This window comes from Mirounga angustirostris, unplaced genomic scaffold (genome assembly GCF_029215605.1).
Source record: "Mirounga angustirostris isolate CCGP_5_RB_7025 unplaced genomic scaffold, mMirAng1.0.hap1 SCAF_4, whole genome shotgun sequence".
Taxonomy (NCBI): Eukaryota; Metazoa; Chordata; class Mammalia; order Carnivora; family Phocidae; genus Mirounga; species Mirounga angustirostris.
Genome location: NW_026991712.1, coordinates 44,472,898 through 44,493,356, shown reverse-complemented (window position 1 = coordinate 44,493,356; position 20,459 = coordinate 44,472,898). Strand labels below are relative to the sequence as shown.

At 39.4% G+C, this 20,459-nt stretch overlaps 1 protein-coding gene across 1 annotated transcript in view; it reads left to right on the top strand.

The window, feature by feature from the left end:
* NECAB1 (N-terminal EF-hand calcium binding protein 1) overlaps positions 1–20,459 on the top strand; it is a 185,672-nt gene that overhangs the window by 87,868 nt on the left and 77,345 nt on the right. The window contains exon 5 of the mRNA XM_045895594.3: positions 4,499–4,596. Within this exon, the coding sequence (XP_045751550.1) occupies positions 4,499–4,596 (98 nt within the window). The remainder of the gene's footprint in view (positions 1–4,498; positions 4,597–20,459) is intronic.

The window sequence follows — 20,459 nt, the reverse complement described above, 5'->3', positions numbered from 1 at the left end:
GTTCCTATTAATAATTAGTACCTTTCATTTCAACTTAAAGAAGTTCCTTTAACATTTCTTGTAAGACCAGTGTAGTGGTGCTGAACTCCTTTTGCTTTTGCTGCTCTGGAATACTATTTCTCTCTCCAATTCTGAAGGACATATTGCTGGCTAGAGTATGCTTGGTTGGCAGTGTTTTTCTTTTAGCCCTTTGAATATATCATGCCACTCTCTTCTGGCCTCCAAATTTCTGCTGAAAATCTGCTGATAGTCTTATTGGGGGTTCCTTTGTACCTAACAAGTTGGTTTTTCTCTTCTTTTAAAAATCTCTCCTTGCCTTTAACTTTTTTTTTTTTTAAAGATTTTATTTATTTATTTGACAGAGATAGAGAGAGAGCACAAGTAGGCAGAGTGGCAGGCAGAGGGAGAGGGAGAAGCAGGCTCTCCACTGAGCAGGAAGCCTGACGCGGGGCTCGATCCCAGGACGCCGGGATCATGACCTGAGCCGAAGGCAGCCGCTTAACCAACTGAGCCACCCAGGTGCCCCTTGCCTTTAACTTTTGACAGTTTAATTATAATGTGTCTTGGTGAGGTTAACTGTGGCTTCACCTTAATGGGAACTTTATGGGTTTCCTGGATCTGTATGTTTGTTTCCTTTCCCCAGGTTGGAGAAGATTTCAGCCATTATTTTTCTAAACAAGGTTTCTGCCCCTTTCTCTCTTTCTTCTCTTTCTGGGACCCATATAATGTGAATGTTGGTCCTCTTGATGATGTCCTATAAGTTTCTTAAGCTATTCTGACTCTTTTTTCATTCCCTTTTCTTTTTGCTGCTTTGACTGGATAATTTCCACTGTCCTTTCTTCAAGTTTACTGATCCTTTCTTCTGGTTCATCTAGTCTGCTTTTGAAGAACTTTGTTGTACTTTTCACTTCAGTTATTGCATTCTTTGATTCAATGACTTCTATTTGGTACTTTGTATTTTGTATCTTTGTGAAATTCTAACTTTATTCATTTATTCTTCCAATTGGCAGTCATTTTTATAACCATTATTTTGAACTCTTTATTAGGTAAATCACTAATCTCTATTATGTCTTTTTTCTAAAGTATATTACCTTATTCTTTCATTTGGAACATATTCCTCTGTTTCTTCATTTTTCTTGACTCTCTGAGTTGGTTTCTGTGCATTAGATAAAACAACCACTTCTTCCAGTCTTGAAGGAGTGTTCTCATATAGGAGATGTACCTTATCTTTCAACCCTGCCCTAGCTCTTGGTTTTCTTCAAATCTTGTTCAAGTAGCCCACTTTATTCTAGTGGCTCCCAGTAATTGTGGATGTGATAAGACTGGTCAGTGTCTCAAAGGGGAGGATCTCAGTCAACACTGACAGTTAGGCTATAGAACAAGACCCTCAGGTAATAGCTTTCAACCTCTTTCAGGAGAAGATTAGATGATGGTTATTTCTGTCTGCTCCCTCTGCACTGATCCCTGGGTATTAGCCACTTAAGAACTGTTTCTTTCTTTGCTACGATCCTTTTGAACTCAGGAACACAAGCCCTGCTGACCATCAGAGCCAGGCTATCAAGGGATGTGCCCTCTCGGCAACAACCCCAAAAGCCTTGGTGCCAAATGTATCCATAGCTCCTTTCTTTAAAGATACCAATTACCTGGGGTAGGGTTAAGAGGGAGCACATAGATGGTGATGCCAGCCTCCCCAGTCTCTGGAGAGGATTGTTGTTGGCCCCTAGATGTGTGTTTAATTACAAGCCTACCTCTTATGCCATAGCTATGAAGATAAGCTACTGGGCCTTTTTTCTCAGAAAGGCTATGGGTATATTTCAGTCTGCCATCTCTGTGCTGTGCCATGGGGGTGGGAGCCTACCTAGTTAAGAACTCTTTCTCCTTGGTCCTATGAGGTCCACAAATGTAAGCCCCCCGGCCACTAGAGCAAGGCAATACAGGGATGTCCCCTGCTTTGCCCTGTACTTTGGTTGCATTTTGTACCTGAGTTATTGAACCATTGTCTGGAACAATGACCATGTGTATAGCAGTTGTTTGTTGGAATGTTTATTTCCCCTACCTGGTTGTAGGCTCCTTAAGTATTCTCTCTTTGTATTCCAGGCTCCTAGTATAACCCATCTGGCTCACAGAAGGCACTAAATAAATGTGTGTTAAGTCCTGAATTGACTAAATGAACCTTCACCATCATGAAGTGGAGGGTGGGGATTCTGTCCTTTTATCTATGTTAAATGTCTCTGGCTCCTTCATCTAATTTCCCTCTTTGAGTTCATTGGAGCCCTACTTGCCCTGGTACATGCCCCTTGGTAAGTTATAAAACAATTTGAGTGGCACTGAGCTGTGCCACCTCAAAATAACCCTTATACTTAAGCTCCTATCCATGGCTTGGGTGTTGTAGTTCTCTCTATTCTGAGACTTATTTTCTTTGTGTTCTAGTATATTGCTTGGGGAGTAATTTTTTTTTTTTCTCCTAACTGCTCTGATAATTGAGATGAATGGGTAGATGAGTAAATGAAGGAAGGAAGGCTAGATAGGTGTCAGCTCAAAAACCTCATTGTCTTCTCATGTTCTTTATCAGCATGTACCTTCACAAACTTGATTTCACAGTGGAAAGGCAATTTATAGTCTCTCCAGGGGAACTTCATTGATTCAGATCTCTTGTTTATGAAAATATTTTAAAAGGTGGTGTTCCTTCATGTTTTGTTTTTTTTTTAAACCCTTATTTTTAAGCACTAAATTCTATTTTTCACTTAATATATTCTGCCTTCTTGCACTTGAAATCCCCGTTACGGCCTTTTTTGAGTCTTTGTATGTATTAAAAATATGCTAACAATTTTTCTGTTTTCAATTTTTCTTTATTCGTTTTGCTTGTTTCAACTTAGTGTGGATTCTATTCTGCTAATTATTTTTGTCAAAGTTAATATTCTGTAACCACATTAACTGCTTGCTAGTTCATGAACAAATTTGTTCATAGGGATTTCATTTATTGCAAATAACGGTGACAAGGTCAGATATGTTGGTCAACACACAGAAAATCAACATCAGAGCCAAGAATTAAAATGTTACTGTCAAGTAGGTATTTAAGGAATATCTGCTTCCTTATTTATTTTCCAACTAATCCCTTCCTGAAAGAAGCCCTATGTGAGATGATTTGCACCACACATTTTTTTAAGGAATGCATAATCAGGAATGCATTTGCTTTTTGTCAAAAATATGCCATGCATGGGACATCTGGGTGGCTCAGTCGGTTAAGCATCTGCCTTCGGCTCAGATCATGATCCCAGGGTCCTGGGATCGAGTCCTGTATCAGGCACCCTGCTCAGCAGGGAGCCTGCTTCTCCCTCTGCCTGCTCTGCCTGCCGCTCTCCCTTCTTGTGCTCTCTCTCTCTCTCTGACAAATAAATAAATAAAATCTTTTAAAAAATGCCATGCATTTTTAATCCATGTGTACACAAATTATAATTTGGCAATGATAATCTTGAATTGTTTTATTGCTCACCTGTGTTAATTTTTTCTTTTCAGATGATTTCTGCATATCTACTAATCATTCGATGATACTTCTCATTTGTTATTAGTATTAATGTCAACAAATAATTCCATCTTGAGTATTAAAGTTTCCATAAAACATACTGAAATTTATCCCAGTGATCTCAAATAGCTTTTTGTTGAGTTTTCTTCTCATTCAATTTGATTCCATAAATACTTATGGCACATTAAAGAGAGGCAATAATAAACTACAGCTCATCCAAAGATGAGTTCACAGGAATGGTGAGGGCTAATGATTTTCTAGTGACTTAAAGTTCTAGGTCTTTTCAGTATATGACTTCCTGTGAATTTTGGTTAGGCCAGATCTGTCATTTCAGAAATACAAAGATTTCTATAAGTAAATATGAGGTTTTGCATTTCTCTCTCCTGCACGTCAGCTTGTTTGGGAACAGTCTATATTCCGTACTCCTAATTGTAACATCCAATGTATTATTTCTACCAGCTGAAAAATGTGATAAACATCCCTTTTGCTTGCCCAGATTGTTGAAAAAAATTACATCATAATAGGAATAATTACATGGGAGGTGCTAAGGGGGACAGCCTTGTGTTTTGTAGCATTATTAATTCTTAACCATGAGGAGAGCTTACCTTGCTTAAATGTCTCCCAGGAGAAACAATAAAATGTAGTTTAATTTTTTGCTGAAACTACTGCCTTAATGAGTGCTATAATAATATGCGGTTGAGAACAATTTTTTATTTAACAGTCTTGTCCATAGATCCAGATTCATTTTTTCCTATTTTTGTAGGAAAGAGCATTTCTTCAAGGATAATGGTAATCAGGGTTTTTTTTTTAATGAAATGAGTAATATTGATACCCTAGTCTCTCTTGAAAACCTTCCAGTTTTCACTTACAGCATTTTATTTGTTTTAGACATTCATGGAGTGTATTATTGGTTTATTTTGTTGTTATTTTATAATAAAATGCAAACATGATTTTTTTCAATATTTTTACTTTCAGAATATTTTTCCCAGCACTTGGGCGAATATGAGAATGTGCTAGCAGCACTTGAAGACCTAAATCTTTCCATCCTGAAGGCAATGGGCAAAACAAAAAAAGTAAGGAACTGTTGGTGTTTATTTTCTATAAATCTCTTCTTTGAAAAAAATTTTCTTGAAAATCCTATTTCCTAATGTATCATAAAAGTATACACTGGTTTTTATCACTAATAACTTACTTTCTCAATATTAAATGAGCTATTGTAGTCATTCACAATACAATTACAGAATACTAGGTGTCAGAATCTGCTTTTTGCCGAGGATACAAAGATACAAAATCTCTTCAGGCAGCTCTTACTGTGGTAGCAAGACAAGTGTGTAAACAAACAATTGGAATATAGTACAACAGAGGGAAGCACAAGATGGGGCACCTGATTCATGCTGGAGGAGGTGACACCTGAGCAATTACAAATGAAATTATAGCTAGGGAAAGGTGAAACAGACACATGGAACAGCATGTACAAAGGCCCTGTGTTGGAAGGGACAGGGAGTAGGCACAGGGCATTAAAGTAAATAAAGATGGTCAATAAGGTTAAAGTCTAGAACACTGAAGAATGGCATGATGTGAGATGTAACATGTGGTAGAGAGGGGCTGTGCCTTTCGTGATTTTGTTGGTGAACCTAAGGATTTAGACCTGTATCCTAGATGCAAACAAATCAGCCACATTTTCAGCAAAGATATGGAAATTCATGCAGCCTTTTGAAAAGACCATATTAGCTTGAGATTAGGGTGGGTGGGGAATATGGGGAATAAGATCAGGAAGATGAGTGAGGAGGCTAGTTCACTAACCCAGGTCAGAGATGTTGGTAGTTTAAAGGTATTGGCAGATGATATGGAAGAAAGGAAATTAACTGTACATATGTTGAGACCCTATCAGTAAAACTTGGAGAAGGCATGAATATGCGGGATGGGAGGACATGTCCAGGATGAATCCTGGTTTTTAGCTTGTATGCCTGGGTAATGGCACTAACTAGACAGAGAATGCTGCAAGAAGACCAGGTTTGAGGAGGTAAGATTATAAGTTCTCTCTTAGACATGTTGAATCTAAACTGCTTCGGGGACATCTAAGGAAATTCAAGTAAATGATTAGATACATGGATCTGAATCTGAGAGGTGAAGTCTAGATTGGACATATGTTTGTGAATTGTTAATACTTAGGCAGAGAACTTGAATGACATCATCTGGAGAGAGAATATATAGTAGAAAAAGGAGAGGACCTAACACTGAGCTTTAAGGAACTTCCAATTTTGTTGGTGGGTGGAAGAGAATGAGCCAGCATGAGAGTCTGAGAAGGAGTGGGCAGAAAGAGGAGAGGGAATCTGGGAGATTGTAGTGTCCAGGAGTTGGGGGAGAGTATTCCATGAAACACAGAGTGGTCGATAGCATTGACTGCTATGGAGGGGTCAAGAGAGTTGAGACTTGTCTGTCAGTCAAAAAAGACGTAAGCATGTGAGGTACGTAACAAGAAATAAAAATTTTTAAAGCTTATATGGAATTTCTGGATGAGGACAGCAGATGTATGTGTACGTCCCTGAACTCTGCTTACTCCTGAAGCCCCCAAAGAAAACTAAAATAAGATGTTTTTAATGGGGAAGTGACAGAAGTTGGGAACTGAAAAGCCAGCGAACACGTGGTCGCTGGCAGCAGACCAGACGCGTTGGACGGCTTGACTTGTAGTGGGAAAGCAGAATGCCCCAGCTTGGTTCTTAGAAAGGCTCAGGAACTTGGCACTGTTGCCCTGGAAAAGGATGGGAATGGTCGGGCTAAACCAGGGGGACCTGTTGGAAATCTGTGATTGCCTGCTTTTCTCCACCCAGCTGAGCAGTTGCCTCTTGATCCACCCAGCTGGAAAACCTAGACTTGTTCCCTGAAAGGGTTAAAGGAGGGGTTCTCTGCCCCACAGCTGAGGGATTAAGTAAAAGTTTACAAACTAAATGAAAAGACCTCCAGCTTTCTTCCCCAAATTTAACTCCCAGAATGTTGGCCCCTCAGAGGGTTGGCATCCTGCAGGCAGACAGAAAGAGGTGGTCTCTGAGAAATCTTACCAATGCAATTGGGAGTCTCTCTCCTGGTAGGTGGAGCTCAGCCTGCTCTCCCTCTTCTTCCCTTGAATCCTAAAAGCTTGTCCACAGCCCATCCTTAAAGATGCACAGTCAGCCAAGTGTCATCAAACTTCTTACAGGAAAGGCGGAGACCAAGACAAACCAGAAATGGGGGAGCGAGGAAGGAATGCACAAAGTAACACAGGGGCCTCCGCAGGAAGATGAAAACCCCCAGTCTCCTCAGCCTCCTCAGAGGGACAAGGGAAGATGCTGTTTCCATGAAAAATACAGTAACAAACAGAACATTCAAGAGCTCTTTGAAATTAAAACAAGAGAGCAGAAATAAAGACTTAACAGACATCTGGAAAATAAAGTTTAGAAAGTCTCTAAAAAAGTAAAGCAACAAAAAAAGCATAAGCAAATTGGAGCATCAGCCTAAGCTGTCCTATATCCAAATAACAAATTCCAGAAAGAGAGAACAGAAGAATAGAGTCTGAAATACATTTTCTCTTGATCTGTTAAGGTGTATTTGGAAAGTGCATAAGATTTTACTCCTTGGGACCTTCCCTCCAGAAATGGTAATTCTTTCAAACCTCTGCTTGGTGTGGCTGCCTTCGCTCCTTACTTTTTAGGTCTCACCTTTAATACCATGTCCTCAAAGAGATCTTCTCTGACCACCTTATCTAAAAGAGGTTGTCTCTGAGTATCTCCTGTTCCTTGCTGGCAATGATCAGAACGAGTAACTATGCATTTTGTTTTCCTTGTCTGTAAAGAGGGAGAAGGTTGGTATCTTTTTGGAATACCCAGAGCCTCACATGGAGCCTGACAAAATGTACTCAAAAATTTATTGATTGGTTACATAAATTGACGTAAGTAGATATTCATACAGCTCTAAAACTAAGTAATTTACTCCTGAAAGAAAAATTGCTCCTAAGTCCATCTAAGAGGTGTTCAGATATCCTTTAATTGGAAGGAAAAGAAAGTATATAATCCTTATTTTCTCACAAATTATACTAAAATCATGTTCTTTGAAATAATACAGTGGGGCTTTGTGGGATTTAAATCAAGATCAATCTATTATTTTGGTCTTCGTTACAAAACCTATTTTTTTTTAAGATTTTATTTATTTGTTAGCACAAGAGGGGGGCAGGGTCAGCGGCAGAAGCAGGCTCCCTACTGAGGAGAGCCTGATGCGAGGTTCAATGCGGGGACTCTGGGATCATGACCTGAGCCAAAGGCAGATGCTTAACCAACTGACCCACCAGGCACCCCCACAAAACCTATTTCTTAGTAACGACCCTTAAAGATGCACTTGATCTATATAATCATATTGCTTAATCAAGACAAAAAGATTTTTTTAAGTGGTCAAAATAAAATTAGGAAAGCTTCTTTGTGTGATAGCTCAAAGATGAATGAAATGCTAAAGTTTGACAGGTTTTTCAAGCCACTGTTGAACCAACCTCTCCATATTGTCTAGCACAATGAATCCTTCTGAGTGAGAAATCCAGCATTTCTTTTCGAGAATCTCTCTATATTTTTACCCAGATGAAAAGTCCTGTCTCAGTAGGGAGGGCTGACTGTTCTAGGCTTTTATGAAAAGTGAAATGCAAGCCATTCATGCAGTACATCCGTCTGCTGTGTCAGAGAATGGAGAAAATGGATTCCAGCTGCTTAACTTAAACCCCAGGAGGTGACTCAGGACGGATACAGTCTGTCATTCCCCTCCTCCTCCTGTTCCCTTAACCCAAGCCTTTCTCTAGGTCCTCAGGGGTTACCTGGATGATTATTCTACTTTGCTTATTTTTCAGAATAAACACCATAGGTCAAATTCTAAATGGTCATTTGAAAGCCTTGAAAGTAGCTAAAAGCAAAACTCCCTATCTGGCTTTGGGATGTCACACACAAAAAAATACTGGGTTTGTCTGTTACGTTTTTCTTTCGACAGTGGGATAAGAAGCCAATGTACATCATTAGTATGTGATGTGCTTGTAATCTCAAAGCAAATGTAGAATTCTGATGCTGCAGTTAAAAGTCATCTTGTGTCATTTATATAAACAAAAATGGAATTCTGGGTTCCGGTAAACCTTTCTTAGTAAGGCTTAAAAAGGAAATGGTCATAAGCTAAAGTGAAGAATGGTATTCTTAAAATAATTACGTAGGTTGTAAGTAATTACTTCACCTTGATGAGTGAATCTGGAAAAATGTCCAAAATTAAAATGCATACCTATTTTATAGTTTTCACCTGGAAGTTATTTTTCAAACAGGTACATTCTACATCTTCAACTATTTTAAGAAAAAAATAGACTTGAGTCCTAGTATCATTGGGTCTCTGTTTTTCCCTTGCTTCTTAAATCTGCCTTTGGGTTCTGTAGACACCTTCGTTTTAAACTTCCCATCTTTTCTTCATCCCTGTTTCCTTATATTTAGCATCTGGGCCCCCTGGGCTCCATATTCCTTTCACTTGTTAAAACCCACTATTTTTTTCATTATGAGAAAAGCCTGTGTGTGTGTGTGTGTGTGTGTGTATTCTATGAAGAAGAAATAGCAATAGGTCTCAGAATTCCTGTCTGGGGAAAACATCATTAATTGCTACAATTTTATCATTAAAATAAAAACTTAAAAATTTCCTTTGTTTCAGGCAAAATATAGGAACTGATATTGTACCATGTGTGGAATAGTGAAAACACCTTCACAGGTTCATAGAAGGCAGGCCCTTAATTCTTTACAGTTTCATTATAATCCTTTTAAGTATTTTTTAAAATGAAAAATATTCTTGGATTTCATAGTAACCATAGGAAAACAAGCTTATTTGACATCCCATTTGAAATGATCTGTCTTTTGTATGAGTGTGTTTAGGGAAGAGAAGGTAGACACTGGGGCCATGGAAAATAGGAGAAAAGTGCCTGGAGGTTGCAAATTTGGCCCAGAAAGAGAGAAGCCCTGTGTCAGGCTCATGTTTTAGAATCTTCCTTCCCACGTTGACCAGACTTGTGCCCAGTGCTGGCAAAGAGGAACCCCAGGCCCTTGGAAAGTCTACTCTGTTGTCATGGGACTTTCTCCTCCTGAAGGAATCTGCACTATCTGCTGACTCAGAGGAAGGACTCCTGGGCCAAGGAACTTGCCACCACTGTCTGAACAGGGAAAGGGCAGAACTGAGGTCAGAGAGCTGACCCAATTTATGTGAGTATGACTCGAGGGATAATTTAAAGGTGAGAAGAGGCCACTTTGAGGTTACTGGTAGGGTTCAGACAATGGTGCAGGTGATTGTTTGAGTCAGGGCCATCAACTGGTGGCTAGGAGGAGGAGGGACCCCAGCTCACAGTGAAGTCTGGTCAGTCTGAGGACTTGGATTGGCACCCTCCCAGAAACCACATCAGTAGTTCTTCCTAACCATTGCTGGAACCCTGCCAAACTCCTGGCAGCTGACCTGACTTCCCTGAGCCAGGTTACCAGACAACAGTTTAGGGCTTGAGTGGCTATGAGCAAAAAAGGAATGAGGAATAACAATTGATGCCAACTGAAGTTTATATAGTACCTTCGAGTTTTCAGTGTTCTTTAATATTGTAATTTCATTATCCTTCATAACACCCCAGTGAAGAATGTCAGGCAAATAAAAATATACTCATTTCAAAAATGGGGAAACTGAGTCATTAAGTAGTTAGTTGATTTGATATCATAAAGCTAGTGAGATTTAAACCCAGTTCTCATTGGAAATTTTTTTATTTAAGGTTTATGTGGTCCCATATAGAACATATTGCAAATTTGCAATTCTAAGTTGTATCATGGCACAAAAAAATGGTCTTTGAAATGATTGAGCTCTTCAGAGTTTAGTTGTGGATCAGCAAAGTCTGGAGACTTCTAGCTTCCATGGTTAAGTTATTTTCAACTTTGTTTTAGGCAAATTAACAAATAGGTTTCCAGAGCTTTGTGTAATATGTAAAGAACATATGAAAGAAATTACAGAAGCAGATAACTAAGTGCTAAAATAATAAACAAACATTAAAATCAAATATGAATGGTGGATAAGCAAAGTTCTAGGCAAGGAAGTTCATACATTTTAAAATACAGTCTGTTGTCATCAGAGGAACAGATGGAACGGTTAACTAAAAAACGAAGTTACCTGCCACGTCAAACAAGAGAGATTTAACTTTTTACCTGGAGAGTAAAATATATCCAAAATAAAGGCTAATCTACTGGAGATCAATAGGCAGAAATATTGGTGACCTTATGAGCTCTGGGTAGATTTATAAAGGATCTGAAAGTATCCAAATAGGAGCCCACCTGATTTTTTTTTTTCCCCAAATAGCTAACTATTCAGACACTATTTCTTCATTTTTTATCCCACTCACTAAAATGCTGCATTTACCATTTGTTAAATACTTATACTTGGATTTGTGCCCAAGGTCACTGTCCTGTTCCACTTTATAAAACCATACTGTCTAGCATTATTAATATGTTGTCTTAATTTTTGAATACTTAGGCATGTTTGAAAACGTGAAAATGCAAATCTACCCTTAGTGTTCTTTTCCAAAGAGTTGTTTTTCCCATGTTGCCATTTGTACATAAGTTTTATAGTTGCTTTCCAATTTTAAGGAAAAATTCCATGGCAATTTTTATGGATTTACATTAAATTTGTAACTTTAAGAGAACTGTCATCTTGGTAATATGCCTTCCCATGCAGGCACATACATACTTTTCCATTTATCCAAGCTTCCTTTGGGGTCTCGTTAAGTTTTTTATGATACTTCATGTGGTTTCAAAACACATCTTGTTAAATCAATTCACAGATATTTTATATTTCTGTTGGTTTTATGAATGGCCTGCCTCTCCATATCCCTAACTTAATATTGGTGGTATATTGGAAAATGATTTTTTTTTGGTATATAAATTTGGTAACTAGGCTAGCTACCATCTTAAGTTGCTACTCTGTGACATGTCATTTCTCTTCCTTTGCTGGTATTACGGGTTCTAACACTGAAATCCATGGCCACTTACTGGAAGAACCAAGCCATCCCTCTGTCTCCCCGTAAATCCAGCTCTCTACTTAGTCTTTAGCTTTCTGACTCATCTTCTCCCACTTTTCTGATCTGAACTTTTTTTTTTTTTTAAAGATTTTATTTATTTATTTGACAGAGAAAGACACAGCGAGAGAGGGAACACAAACGGGGAGTGGGAGAGGGAGAAGCAGACTCCCCGCCGAGCAGGGAGCCCGATGTGGGACTCGATCCAGGGACTCCAGGATCATGACCTGAGCCGAAGGCAGTTGCTTAACCAATTGAGCCACCCAGGCGCCCCAATTTGATTTTTAAAACTGGTCTACATGTCCATTCCTGTCTTAGTTGAATATTGTGAATGCTGAAAAATAGAATCAGCTATATTTTCTTTAGAAGGATACCTCAAGCCACATATACAAATGTATGCATAAAGAACTAAGTATCAATAGAGCTAAAATGTGTATACCAAGATAATACATTTTTTTGTTTGAGTTAATATTAGAGGTGATTATTCTAAAACAAGCCTTAAAAAAAGTACTTCAAAAATACTAGCTTTCAGAAAAAATTCCAGTTTTTTAAGTGACTGAATGAAAATCCATGTCTCTTAGGAAGGGCTCAGTTCAGTCACCGATTGAGCGGAAATGCCATGCTGGGAAAAATGGAAAGGAATCCAAATTTTACAACACAGTGCTCTCAAGAGACTCACCCTAGAGCAGAATGGGTAATGCGGGACTGTCTGCAGTGCAGAGCTGGGGATAGATTTGATTGAAATGGTTCAAACTCCTTACAATAAGAATAGAAAACAGGAAAACGTTGTTTTGTCCTCCTAATCTGGAAAGTTATCAAGGAGTAAATGAACATTTAAGCTGAACTTCAAAAGATAGAAAGCAGGTCTATGGGCAGAGATTGGTAGAATAGAGTGGGACTGGAAGTCACTCTCAGGAGAATGTGTAACATAAGCAAATGTGAGAAATACAGTGTATTTTCATGCAAATTTGGGGAAGACCGTGTTTTTGAAGCATAAAGCTACTTTGGATGCCAGTGGATATTCAGGCTAAAAGCCAAATTGGCTGGGAAATTTAGAGTTTAATCATTAAGCAGCAGAGGGACACTGAAAATTTGACAGAATAGAGTTGGTCACCTGGGGGTCAATTCAATGAGCTCTTCCTTCTCTAGTATATACTTTTCTGATTTCCCAACTGTGACCTCAAAAATGAGGATGATGTTTATTATTTCAGTCATAATATTGATCTTTATTCTTTGAAAGAAAAGTTGTGTATACTATGCCATTTTATGCATATTTATGTGTATGTGAATCTAGGTCGTTTTTATGAATTCTAGAAAGTTCCATGATTTTCGACAAGCATTACTTATTTCACATTAAAAAAATATAGAATGGAACGAAGAATTTTTCTTATTTTTAAAAATGCCATTCTTGCTCTAATTCTTCTTTGGTTATTAACCATCAAAATGAATTAAGAAACACAAAGCCAGCATTGTCAGCACTGTGTTTCTGTATTGGAGTATATTTTTATGTGATCCAGGAGTAGTGGATAAAGGCCAAGAATTTGTGGCTTTCAACAACAAACAAAACCACAATTATGCAAAATGTTCAGAAAATATGTAAAGATTTCTTTGTTTTTCTCAAGAATATCAAAATATGTAGTTATCACTCTTCTTCACAGTCATTTCATTTTTCTACATCATCTGAAAATCAGTATTTCAATTAAATGTAATTGTGGGAAGGCAGGGGTTCACTCACAGCTGTTATCTTGTGGGAGAGAAATGTATCTTGATTTATCTTATGATTCAGTCATATATGAACAATAATTTTAGTAAACATTTGTTAACCTCATGATTTCTAGATTTTTTAAAAAAATTAAATCACTAAATATCCCACCTATCAAATTCTTTACTAAATATCACACCTATCAAATTCTTTATAATATATACAATATTTAAAATATTATAACAATAAGTGAATATTATAAGTGAAAAATCACCCAAATGACTATCACCCAATTTTAAAAGGGCCGTTTGGAAGGCAACAAAGATCTGAAGGGAACGTACTCTTTCATCCCCGTGGTCTAATTCCCCCTCTGTCCCAACAATTTTATCTCTTTATTTTTTTATTAAAGATTTTTTTTTTAATTTATTTGACAGAGCACAAGAAGGCAGAGTAGCAGGGAGAGGGAGAAGCAGGCTCCCCGCTGAGCAAGGAGTCCGATGCGGGGCTCAATCCCAGGACCCTGGGATCATGACCTGAGCCGAAGGCAGCTGCTTAACCTACTGAGCCACCCAGGCACCCCTCAACAATTTTATTTCTTTAATATTGCTCCCATCCATCATCTTCTCTTTCCACTCCTGTCTGGGCTATGTGAGGCAGAACCACAATGATTCTCACTAGGGTTCTTTGCCACAGACACAGAATGAATTATTCTGCTTCCAGGGTGGTCTGTAGATCATACTCCACCCTAGAGGATGAGAAATCTTTCCCCCAAAATAAGACTTCCCCTATCCTAAAACCTAAATGTCTAAAATCTTATAATGGCTCCCCATTGCCCTCAGGAAAAAAGTCCAGATGCTTTGCCCAGGACACACAAGACCCACCAAAAACTAGGCCCTCCTTGCCCACTGGGTACCCCTGCTTGTCTTGCTAGTCCCACCTCTTGCCAGTGCTGGGGGACTTTTGTCCCAGCCGTGCTTAGCCATTACATTCAGTTACATTTTTAGCAGTTCCACACGTATTCTCCCACAGTTCTCTGAATTCCTCATAGTCTCTACGCCATTTTGGACTGCTATGTATTGGTCCTTCCGAGTGAATGAATTCCTTTTCCCTTCGAGGTTCTTTCTCAGGGCTCCAATTACCAACTTTTCATCTGGCTGGTCCTGTAATATTCCTGGTGATGCTACAGGACCCTACTTGAATGTCACTTCCCCCTAGGAAGCCTTCCTTAACCCTCCAAGGGGAGTCCTATGCTCTCAAAGCACCTCACATGTCCCCATGAATGCTCCTATCAGTTCTTATCACCCCAGTGTCTTGAAGTATCTTGTAGTGTTAGGGCTAGTTAAGCTGCTCAGTAAAATTTTTGACTGTAAGTTCACAGGAGAGGTGAGGATATACTGTGGATCACTGCTGATCATGAATCATCTGAAAGAGGAGAGGGGCTCAGTGCCTGCAGTCCAATTTTGGGTAAGTTAGCTAAAGTAACCGTGCATTCCAGGGGACTAGGGAGAAGGTAAGGAGGGAACAGGTATGTGGGATTTCCACCGAAGACTGTTTCTGAAATTTGGAATGATTACTTGCCTAGGGCAGCAGTATACTCTTTCTGAATTTACTAACTCCTGGAATGAGAACTGCCTACTCTAGCCTGCCTGGATCCCACTCATGCCAGAGGAAGTCAGGGTCCCCGGCAAAGGGCCAGATGTATCTTGTGACCAACTGGGGAGCACTGGAAAAAAGAAAGGAATTAGCAGTTTTAATCATAGCGTTCGTACAATTTTGTGCTTTATGAAGGGTGCAGATTTTTTTAAACTGTAGGTCAGCATCAGGTTTCTTTACAGTTGGATTTTTTTCCTTAGTCCATTATGTTGAAGTTGCCTTTCAAATGTGTTTGTCTATGACACATCTTCAGTTCACGATCTTCTGTTCTGACATTTTTAGATCTGTAACCAAAATTATAATGTGGCAGAACATGGTAGGTGCAGGTGAGTAATATTTTTAGAGTTTCTTAGAAACAGAAGCCTCATTTTCATGGGGCTCAATCAATCTAAAGAGCAAGGAAGAGCTCAGTCAATCTAAAGAGCAAGGAAGAAAAGACAAGGCATAAATATCATATAAATTGGCTTGATAACGTTCAGTTACATTTTTAGCAGTTCCACACGTATTCCCCCACATAAATATTTTTTAATAATGCTGATGATACCTAGAGACTGATTCTCTCAGTAGGGAAGGAAGTACGTACTACTAGGAAAGAGAGAAACCTACCTTTTTCTCCTGGTGAGTTCTGCCTTTGAGGTCTGCGTTGGTTACCCCTATTCAATAGCATATGGAAAACTGTCTTCCCCCAAACTGTGTAAATCAGGATATCTACAGAGATGGGTCTGGAAAGACCAATTTTGGAATCAGGTAAAACTTGACTCGCGTCCCAGTTCTGCTACTTGCTAGCGTATGCCTGAGTTGACCTCTCTGTGCTTGTTGGTTCTTCGTTTGCCAATGTGCATAACTGTACATCCCTCCCAAGGATGTGGGGAGCATGAAGTTAGATCACACACACAGGGTGGCTGTCACTACGTGTGGTCCATAATAGGGAGTCAAGAGAGACGGGTTATCTGTTTACTTCTGGGGTCTCTCCCAACTTCCAGTCTTTGTTATTGGAAAAAAAAATGCTAAGCATGTGATTTGGAGCTTTATATAGATGTGGATTATTTCTTAGAATAACAACCAAAACATTTTGTGTCTACAAGGTGGAGCAGCTGACTGATAATCTAAATAAAAGTTGGGGATGTCGATCCTCCAAAGAAATTAAAGTTTAGCATTCTGATTTTTTTTCATGGATAATGGGAGTGCTTCATGAAACTTTCCTTCCTTGCAAGGATACACATTTCAGCTGACTTATAAAAACCAAGTGAAGAGTTGAAGTAAATGAACTGGTTTCTGGGGGAACTTCAGGCTGGTGAGTCCATAGACGTACATGCATAACTCTGAGTGATCAACCAAACAGCTACTTATGGGCAGAGACGTGATTATGTGGAGGTGCAAATGTCTGTCAATAACAGAATGATAAAAACCCAACAGAAATTAATTCATAACAATATAGAGGAACAACTGAAAAGGAAACACAGCTCCTAGTCAGCCATCTCCTCATTAATATGATCAAAACAGATCATCTGCAGCGACAGAACATACACTCCTACAGCCCCCTTGGAAGCACAAAGGAGGGGTGTGGAACCTGCCTACCCAGAGTTATAAATAGCTCCAGGAGCAGAATCCATTGCCTCTGAATCCTAAAGAGATTCAGAGTTGCCTCAACACTGAGGAAACAGACTTCTTTTGAAAAGCAGTAAGCAAACAAAAAGTACAGTGTGGGGAGGGTAACAGTGCTTTCTCAATCGAACTGAGTAAGTAAGTACACAAGCGCCTGCCACATTCAAGGTGTTGCAGATGTTACCAAAAGGAATATAATATGGAACAAAAATTAGCCCCTACCCACCAATGAAGTGATATGATAAAACATTTGTGTTAATAGAGAAAGCAGTTGTCCATTTGATAAAGAGAAACAGGAGGAAATGGTATGAACCTCTTCACTACCCCACAAGGTCTAACGTAAAACAGTCAGATCTTCAGCCTCTTTACAAGGAGGGATCTGTAATGAGGAATGGTTCCATGGCCATAGGCAAAGGGTAGTGGCTGGAAGGGGCTGTTTTATTTCTTATTCTCTGCTTTCACATTTGCTCATGCAAATCAGAGGCGCAAACAAAGCTCAGTGAGCTGATCATCGGTAAGAGGACAGTTCTTCCAAGTTACTCATTGTACACAAAGATAGGCGGATAGTCTGTATTTTGTGCAGCCTAAGAGACCTTTTGCAAATGAATTTTAAAGAATTATGAAGGAGAAAGCAGGAATAAAAGTCCCCTACTTCAGTTTCAAGCTAAATCCCTGGCAGCGCTTTATCTTCTGTTCCCACGGTTCTGGTGGGGATTGTTTGAGGAGGAGTTAGGATGCAAATTCACTGCAGATCCACCTCTTATCTGCAATTCTGAAATCCAGAAAGTTCTGAAAACTGAATGCTTCAGTTTCCTTGTTTGGTCAGCTTAGCACCAAAATCCACTTGGTTACAAAACCTATTTTAATATTCAAGATTATGCTGCAAAAATATGAATATAGTCATTATGGGGTAAGTGTATGTTGTTTGTGTGTGTGTACATATCAGATATTGCCTTTCTGGTTTCTGAAAAATTCTGAATTTTAAAACACATCTGACCTCAGTATCTTCAATGACAGATTGGATTAAGATGGCTACGTCATAATATATGGTATCATAATAGGTCTTCTAATTACTTTCAGATTATCAGATTGTATGCTTCAGCAATGCTGAAATGTAATATTACCTTATGATAAAAAAACTACCAATTCTTTGGGGAGTTCATTGCATTTCAAAAAGCAGCAGCATGCATCAGGCATAGACAAGTGAAGATTGACCCCTTGTACTCTGGGGAAAGTATGGATGGATTTATTAACCTCTCAAAAATGACACTCTTATGAGACTGAACTAATTATGTTTGTGGCAAGTATGCCGGCATGTAATGAATTAAGAATGCCTTCACTTGTAGGCTTAATTTACTAAGGAATCTGGAGCTGCCTTCTGAAAATCACTATGGACAGATGATTTAGATGGCTTTGAGAATAATCAGTTGGTTTAAAAAGTAATTCATTTTTTTTAATTCCTTTTTCTATTTACTATTGCTAAAGGATTAGATGATTGTTTCCTTGCAAGCTCTGTATCCTCTGTAGTATTCTGTGGACGTTCTCCTAGTTATAGCCTACCTTTCCGTAGGAGGTAAAGAGTGTGTCTTCAGCATGGGTCTGACATCTGGAAAGTCTCTTTAATCAAACTACAGTTGAAAAAAGCCCACAGTCACATGCCTAACTGTGGAGTTGCACTTTAAGCAGATGAAAAAGCTAACCGCCAAGCCTGGGAGTTCTCACTGGCAATAAGTTCAGATAGGAAGGAGTTAGGGTCTCACCCCAAGATCCTGTCTGCTCTCATCCCTCTTCCACCCGTGTCTACTTGGGGCCCCAAATCCAAATTGAAAATATAGCCTTATCTTTAGACCGGGAGAAGTACCACTAAGAGATTGATACTGATATTCTCCCAACTCACTGAAATCAGACGTTATATTAACCATTTAGGGACCTATAAAACCACAGAGCCCTGAAAAATGAACAGATCAGTATTTGGGGCCACCTAGAGCTGAACATTTCATAGAAGGCCCAAAACTTCAATAGAAGCAGCAGCTCCCAGGGCATTCTCAGCTGCACCCAGTGGCTGAACCCAGAGTCCTGCTTGCACCATGATCTGACCAGTTCTCTTGCCTGGTTCTTTGCATCTTCCATGCCTTCACTATCTCCTGCCCACCTGACTTTTCCACACAGAATCCAATGTAATTCTTGTTAATAGGGACACCTACTATTTACTGAGCATTTAATACATACCAACTCTTGAGCATACATTAACTCCCTTTTAGCCCAACTGCACCGAGGCACTCACGATCAAGCACCTGACAAATGATAGGTACTCAATCTAGGTTCTCCCCTATCTCTTCACCTCCCCTAAGAGTTGGTTTGGTTCATCCTGAGATTTCTTCATCTGGCACAACAAATATTTATGGAGTACTGAGTCTGCTCTAGTTCGCAGACCACAGATGCCAAGATGGAATTAGGAGTTGAAGAGATTCCCCATGAAGGAAGAAGGGAAGACGAAACAAGAGTTGTGGGAAGAACCTTCCGAGTGTGATGCAGATCTGGCACCTAGACAAAGACATGAAAGCAGGGTGGGAAGAGCCCCCAAGAAAGTCCTGACCAGGCCAGTGGGGAGCCCACATCAGGCAGAAGTGGCCCAGCTCTTGAAACTTCACTGTGCTCCATCAGTGGCTGGGAGTAGCCTGCAGAGAATGGCATCAGCAGGAACATTTCAGAGGATTCCTAAGATGCAGCAGGCTGTCACTTAAGCACACCCTGTCAGCGGCTTCTTGGGGCTCCTCCATGCCCACCTCGAGAATGTGGTTTCAGAACAGGGGCAAGGATTCAAGAATTCTTGAAAAATTCACCTTTAAATATCTGTTTCTTAAGTCTCAAAGGTTTTCCAGTCTTTAGGAGTCCCCAGTGTTTACACGGTTTTAAAAGCAAATGTCACTGGGAAGGAAAAGACCTAAAATCTTTGCTATCTAATAACTTTGCAAAGATGGTTGAAGGTCTGCTGAGAGTACAAGGATGGGACCCACCATTTCTGAGCACACATTAGTAACTAATGAGGTGCTATCAAGGCACCTTCTCTCATCAGGAGTAAAAACTTCCCTCTGCTGTTCTCTGAGAGTTTACTTAGTCTTCCCACATTTTAATTATAGAATCATTTTCTTCATTTCAATGAGAAAATAGTTGCTCAACAATGAAGCAGCTAACCTCGTCCTTACATATTGAAGTGGGAATATTCAAGGACCGTGTGCGATGTCAGGATGCCTGGAGCAGAATGACCATGATTCTGTGTGTTCTGCATCTCTCCATGTTGACCTTTTTTTGAGGTCATATAGCAAGAGGGTAGAGCATGCATGAGACAATTTCTTCACCTGTCTAAAAAAGAGTAAAAAATGGTTTTCTTTGCATTCAGCATTAGATGAACCAGTGAACACAGACCTCGCCCCTTCTGGGATGAAAGCTGAGACCAGTGTTCCCATTTCCTAGATTTGAGAGGGAAAAAACACAAGCGAGTTAGTGGATGTACCTAAAGTCATACTGTGAGTTAATGGCCAAGACTGTCCTCCACAGAATCACATCCTCCATGAAGATCAAAAAATATTATTTAGAACTGGGTAGAAATACTCAAATTAGTTCCTTCCAGTCCAATCACTAAACTGTTAACACCAAAGCCTCTTGAGAGCATAATGAAGATTATCATTGTAACCTTCCAGGTACAGGATTCTACATCTGTTGCCATGGCAAAGGAGCAAAAATCTAAGCTTCTCATTAAAATGAATCCTTTTGTTAAGAAATAATCAAGATTCCTATCAGAGTTTTATCACTGTCTTAGTCTTTTCATTTTTTATACTACTTCAGGCCTGGAGCTCAAAGTGCCTACTTGAAATCTGCTTTTTGTTGTTTATATAATA